We start from the raw sequence: 7,183 nt of genomic DNA, 5'->3' as shown, positions 1-7,183 counted from the left end.
TGGTCATGTGGTCACTAGCATTGTATAGGTGGTTGTCATGTGGTCACTAGCATTCGGCAATCCTGCTGCTGGACGCCTGGACACGAGTCACACGACACGACCAGCCATCTAGCAGCACGGTCATTAAAACCGATGGTTGGCAGTTGGGTCCTTCGTCCTTCCGTGGCCTTCCCTTGCCTAGACGAAGCGAAGCGAGGTGACAGATGGCCTCCTCCTTGGCCAACCGCAAGCCCCACCTGTCAGCTGTCACCCTCCAACCAGAGCCCACGGCCACAGCAACGCCAATCCGCTCTCCCCGAACAGCCGTTTCCTCCTCCCCTCGTCAGCTTCGTTTCGCCTCCGGGCTCCGGCATCCGCGTCGCGAGTCGCGATTCGCCAAACCAAACCCGCCGCTCTTATAAGGACAGCTTCCCCTTTTCCGTGCGCCCCTCTCTGCCCCGCGCGAGCGAGCTCCCCTTCCCACAAGCCTTTCCGCTGGTGCGCCTGCCTCTGCGTGGTGGGGTGAATCCGTGAATGGGTGACCTGGGAGGAGGGGACTGGCGGGATGCGGTGGCCGACAAGGGGCCGGCGGAAGCCGCCGCCGGGCCCGACCACCTGATGGTCATGGTCCACGGGATCGTCGGGAGGTACGGCCACTTGCTTGGCTCTAGCTGATCTTCGTTCCATTTAGCTGCGTAATTGATCGAGCTCGGTTCTTAATTGCTCCGAGAACAACTTGTTGCCGTACGCCTTTTCACGTGGGGAAAACATTTTGGTTGTTTTGAGAACGTTGAGGCTTTTCTGGTTAGTTCTCTTATCGTCTGATCATTGTTTGGATTAATTCCACGCGGCGGCGCGGGGTGCAAAAGCAGTTTCCTATGTTTTTTTTTCTGAAGTGAATGAAGTAAATTATTGGTTTGGAGACATAAAATGTGCTCTTAACGAATTGAGGTGCCTCATGCGGAGACGCTACGAGATCTGCACTGGGCAGGTTGGTAGTTCCAACTAGCCACGGAAAAGTAACCCCATGCTGATGGATTCAGAGTGCCTAAATAGAGTAGTACCAAAGTGAAACGCGGTTTGGTAAAATTTCGGTGCATTCACATCATTTATTTACATTTCAACCATATAATAGTGATCCTTTTACGCCTTGTTTGATTCAGGTAGCAGTTTAATTGTTTTGGCCAACGTATTGATCCTTACTCCTCAATATTTTGTTGTACAGCACAGCAGATTGGAAGTTTGGAGCTGAGCAGTTTGATAAGCAGCTCTCAGACAAAGTTATAGTTCATCGTAAGCTCTCTCATTGTGTTCATCACTTCATATTGACAGTTTCTCATGAGCTGTGAGTTTTGTATGTACTGGTGTCCGTTGTATAGTACTTTTTCAAATGCCAATTTGACAACTTAGCATATCACAATCACCAATCCTTGAATCGTCGTGTTGAACTATTCATACATTTGATATCCAGTGACGTCCGACCGGTACACCTGAGGTGCTTGGTTGATGGCTTGATGCATTGAGTTTTTTTTTTCTCTGAAACATGCTGGAGAGTGTGTGTCATTGCATTAAGAGAGAGAAAGGCCAAAATGTCCTGTATGGTTTTTGAGGCATTGTGGCATTTTGTGGAGCTAGGGGTACGCCGTGGACACCTAGGTGCCTTCTAGGTCACGCCACAATATTGTTTTGTCGCGTGACGAGACTCAAATTTCAAAAAATAGAAAACCCTTCAATACGATGTCGGTTGAAGATAATTTTTATATGTAAATTGTAGACCTCGATGAGATCTACAACTTTATAGTTTTAATGTTTTTCATTTGAGGACAGTAAGATGCTCGAAAAAATAATATAAAATTTCAGCACCATAATAATCGCCTACTAGCGCTTGCTGCATTAGAGCACTAATATGTTATTTGTATGGAGTTAAATGAAAATACTTTTTATACCAAAGTTGTAGCTCTCAATGAGATCTACAACTTTGTAGTTTTGAGTTTTTTCATTTGAGGACGTTAAGATGCTCAAAAAAATAATATAAAATTTCGGCGCCTCCCGAAAATAGAAAACCACTTTTGAAACCAGCCGAGGACCAAATTTGTCCGGTTTTGATAGTTGGAGGGTGTTTCTTAACCGGTGTCATAGTTGAAGGTTGAAAATCGAACTTCGGTGCGAGTTGAGGGTTGGAAAGTGTACTTTACCCTATATTCTATGTTTTGTTTGGCTCTTGGAATCTTGTTTCCTTGAAGAATATATACCTAGCCATGTGCAACTGATGATGCAGAAAGTTGCATCATTAAAGATGATTGTGGCGATGTTTCTGTGTCATTATAATCTTTTCTTATGCTTACTTGAATGATTTTTTTAATGTGTAGGTAGCAACCGCAACATGCACAAGCTAACTTTAGATGGTGTTGATGTGATGGGTGAACGATTGGCACAAGAGGTTAGTTCTTTCATTATGGTTCTTGCTTGTTTTCTGACCATGTGTTATGCTCTACTTTATGTTCCTTCTACAAACTGATGACAAATTATCTCAATGAAGGTTATAGAAGAAATCAACAGAAGGCCGTATATCAAAAAGATATCTTTTGTTGCACACTCTGTTGGTGGATTGGTTGCTAGATACGCTATTGGAAGACTTTATAAACCACCTAAACGAACATCCGAAAATACTCTGCAAACTCTGGATGACAACAATAGAGGTACCATACATGGACTCGAGGCAGTGAACTTTATAACAGTTGCGTCACCACATCTTGGTTCCAAAGGAAATAAGCAGGTACCTAGTAACTTAAGTTTTGTGTTTCATCATCACATTCAGAAATGAAAAATAATCTATCATCCTTGCATGGAAACAAACAATTCGAAATACCTCGACCTTTTCAGAACAGGTCCGAGTCAAATAGCAATGATTCAAAGCACTTCTTTTTCAAAATGATGTAAAAAATAACTATCTTTCTTGAGTGATAATAATAGTATAATAGCTTGGTCTGCAGAAGCCTTTTGTACTCATAACATGTTTCTTCAAACACTTGATTGAAATTTTATCTTGTTTAAATGTACAGGTTCCTTTCCTTTTTGGAGTTACTGCAATTGAAAATTTTGCGTGCCACATCATTCATTTGATATTTGGAAGAACTGGAAAACACCTCTTTCTTACTGACAATGATGATGGAAAGCCTCCATTGCTGCAACGGATGGTGGACAATTTGGGGGACCTGCAGTTCATGTATGCTTATCTTCGACAACTGCTTTCACATACCTGGGTTGCGAATGCTTATAGCTTACCAATTTATTGTTGTAGGTCTGCTTTGCAAGCATTTAAACGACGTGTTGCATACTCCAATGTTGGTCATGATCGTATCCTTACTTCACTCCTGAAATTAGCATGTAGTAATAAGCGTTGTTTAAAGTTTTTTTCCATAACTGAATGTTGATTAAGATATTGTTGGGTGGAGAACATCATCGATCAGAAAAGATTCTGAACTACCCAAGGTAAACCTTCTGTACTTTCCATTGTAACTTGTGTTGGTTTAATTTGGCCAACCGATAACATGATCTTTTCTTTCATTCTACCATTTCTTCTTCCAGTGGGTTGATTCAACCAACAAGATTTACCCGCATATTGTATATGAGGAACTATCCAAAGCAGAAGTTCCTAATCAATGTACTGACACAGACAACTGCACACTAGAAGGTTTGTACTAATGCTTGGGTTATACAATTGAACATGTGTTTGTTTCACTATTTGTGATTTATATCTTTTTAAACAAAATATGAAATGCTATTATAATATGAAAATTCTAGGCATTTTTTTCCAGGTTGGCAATGTTGCAAAAGCTAACATAATATGGGAGTACTGAGACACTAGCGTATTTACTTCCTAGTGTCTTCCGGTCTTCCTACCTCTCTGTGAATTAGTGATGCCTCACTGTTCTATGTATTCTCACAGTGCCTAAGTGGAAGGGCTACCAGGAAGTTTTGGATCTGCTTCCTGCTCACTTGTCAAAATACGATTGACAGTTTTTGTTGTATGTTGATATTGTCATGTTGGGAGTGAGTTCCTTAGTTGCTGAAGGCTTAAAGAGGATAAAGCTTCCCAGTTAATCCTGAAAAAAAAATGAATACCTGATTCAAGTATTCCTAGGCTCAGGATTTGGAAATGAGAAATACATAGTTCATCCTAGGTTTTTTTTTTCAAAAAAGGTAAACCTCAAAGTTTTTCTTTTTTAAAATACCTTTTTCATGCAGCTTAAAAAAAACTCTAGACATAGGAGCATGGCCTCTATCTATCATACTGTAGCTGTTTAATGACCCATGCCGTGCTGATTGTCAAGTGGGGTCTCTGACTTTATAGCATTTTGAGAACCCTGCCGAAAAGTACTGTTCGCTGATTTGTTGTGAGAGAAAAATACTATACCATGACTGATAAGTCAAGCTGAGATTGATATGCTACAGAACGAAACCACATCCAAGGACAGTTTCCTGACTCATCCAGATTGATATTGAGTTATTGACATGCCCAGTCTGTTTATTAACGTGGGCATGCTGCTCTATTGTAGAATGTTGGACTTCCATCATTTTATGCTATCCATCCATCACGATTCACGAGTAACCAGGACTCCAGGAGCTTCACATTTGTTTTCTAGGGAAAGCTTTCCATGTCTCCATATTTACAGTGCATTAGGAGATGCTTTTTTGGAGGGAAGGAAAATATATGTTTTGGATTTTGTCATATGTTAACCTGTGTCATGACTCATGATCCAACATTATTTAGTTCCTGTCATGCTTTGTTCCTTACTGCAGAACTGCACATGATGGGCTGACTTCTATTGCTATTTTCAGAACGCCTTTTACAAGGACTTAAGCGTGTGTCATGGGAAAAGGTGGATGTTAGCTTCCACAACAGTAAAGTAAGATCTGCAGCACATAGTGTGATTCAGGTATTGCCTTTGCCTCCTGGTGGCGTTCTCTCATATTCAGAAATAAAAATTTGCTTCGGTACCAAGTGCCATAGTTCGTTCTTTCCCTGTCAACAATTTAGTGGCCAGCACTTAAATGTTTGTGAAAGATATACTGAGGCGGAAACCTGTCTTGGAATGAAATTTTAACAGGTAAAAGATCCTGTGATGCATAGCGAAGGTGCCGATGTCATACAGCATATGATTGACCAATTCATTCTATAGTAAAAGCCCTGGTCTTTGGAAACAGACATGAACCAGGATACGTCATTTGCTAACTGCTTAGTCACCGAGCCTGGTGAGCACGTTTATGGAAATCCCAGGTGTAAGATTTAGTCTCTGATGGGTCAGGTATATAGATATAGAGGGTGGAAACACGTGCGCATGCTTTAGTAATCTGTGATCATATATATGTTGTATGGTGTATGTAATTTTAGCACTATTCTTGTCGTTGTAATTTTAGCACTAGTAATCTGTGTTGGTCTTCTCCTACACCCAAATTTTGTGAGCATGTTATTGTTAATGAAGAATGACCTCACACAACAGTTGCATTAAGTCTAGTTTACAAAAGTATAGTGTATGGGCCCAAAGGGGCCGTAAGGCCTACATGGGCTAGAAAGAGAGAAACAGAAGAGAGAAGACTTATATATATCTGCATATATTAACTCCCCCCTCAAACCAAAAGTGGCTACGAATATGAGTTGACACGTTTAGTTTGAGTATGTGAAAATGGCGTTGATCTCGAGTCTAGGGCTCTAGGCCTGGGTGAAGAAATCTGCAAGTTGAAGTTTGAAAGGCCATGTTAAAAATCAAGCCTTTCTTTCTGGGTCCTAGTCTTAGATCTATTTTTAATTCCTTTTATGGCCTTTCCATCAGTTGACCCTCTAACGGTGTTAAGTGGAGGACGAAAAAACATTTTGCCTCTTAGTATGAAATTAACCTTAAACACAATACAAACTTCAGTTTTTCATCGTATATTTCACTGATATCTGTAGTTTGTATGTGAACTCTATACTATGCTAAAGGTTAATTTCGCATCCAGTTTTCAATGGTCTTTTCGTCCTCTACTTAACACTGTTAGAGGAACAAACTGACAAAAAAGACCAAAAAAAAAATCATAGATTCAGGGCAAATAGGTAAGTTCAAATTTGTCAGCGCCAAGAAGGGAAGACTTCTTTTAAGAGGGCCAAATAGAGAATTTTCTCTAGTTTGTTGGCAATGGGATTATATATAGGAGACATCAACACCAATGTGCTTAGTAAGCTCATGCTTGACTGGGTTGTTGGTAATTTGAATGACACTGGTGCTGTCATGACGGAGAATTGTAGGATCAAAATCAGCCAGTGGCCACTAGCCAGCAAAGCCAAATAACTTCGCGCAAGAAGATAGCTTTTGGAAGAGTAAAAAAATTATATTTCTCGCAAAAGAAAGCGCGTGACTTCTAACTTGCAATGCGTGTGGCCACGGTATTCTCCTGGGATTTTTTTTTTCAATTTTTATTTCCATGAAATATATTTCTACGGGTGGTCCGAAATTGGCTCGGCTCTAGAAATTATCGATTTCTACTGGAGCTAGCTGGACAGCCACCTGTAGAAATCACCGATTTTTAGACAGTGAACCAGATATGCAAAATTTAAGGTGCGTCAGGCAGTTCGATGCGTATAGTGTGGGCATCGGCCGGTGAGACTCAAACTCACCTTGCAAACCCGATTTATTTTCTCCTCCTAAACTTTAGCTCCTGTCACATCAGATGTTTGGACACATACATAGAGTATTAAATATAGACTATTACGAAATTAAATGCACAGATTGAGACTAATTTATGAGACGAATTTTTTAAGCCTAATTAGTCTATGATTTGACAATGTGGTGCTACAGTAACGTGCGCTAATGCCAGATTAATTAGGCTTAATAAATTTATCTTATGGATTACCGATGATTTATGTAATTTGTTTTATTATTACTATCCAGACACTTGATGTGACACTCTCATATGACATCCGATGTGACACCTCTATACTTTAGCTCCTGAATTTATTTAGGTCGTAAGTAAAATAGTGTTTCTTTGTCCATGCCTCTCCTAGCTCTAGACTCCTCCGTTCAAACTGATTGGCTGGTGAGTGGTGAGACTCACCACATACCCTATCTCTACTACTAAAAAGAGTCACTTGGACCCGTCTACCACTACCGTGGTGAAGCCGCTACCATTCCCCTCCTGCGATCTTTCTACAGCGCCAAATGTGGGC

General features: G+C 40.7%; 1 protein-coding gene across 1 annotated transcript; it reads left to right on the top strand.

The window, feature by feature from the left end:
- The first annotated feature begins 213 nt into the window (after positions 1–213).
- Positions 214–5,492, top strand: LOC136477876 (lipid droplet phospholipase 1-like). Its single transcript, XM_066476133.1, has 10 exons — positions 214–626; positions 1,205–1,272; positions 2,349–2,419; positions 2,519–2,755; positions 3,042–3,205; positions 3,281–3,336; positions 3,419–3,471; positions 3,568–3,673; positions 4,822–4,919; positions 5,091–5,492. The coding sequence occupies exons 1-10, from the start codon at positions 514–516 to the stop codon at positions 5,160–5,162; spliced, it is 1,038 nt and encodes a 345-aa protein (XP_066332230.1). The 5' UTR covers positions 214–513; the 3' UTR covers positions 5,163–5,492.
- Positions 5,493–7,183: the final 1,691 nt, after the last annotated feature.

The sequence above is a fragment of the Miscanthus floridulus genome, chromosome 8, assembly GCF_019320115.1.
Source record: "Miscanthus floridulus cultivar M001 chromosome 8, ASM1932011v1, whole genome shotgun sequence".
Taxonomy (NCBI): domain Eukaryota; kingdom Viridiplantae; phylum Streptophyta; class Magnoliopsida; order Poales; family Poaceae; genus Miscanthus; species Miscanthus floridulus.
Note: the sequence above shows the minus strand (reverse complement) of the source record. Positions and strands in the feature narration are given on the sequence as shown.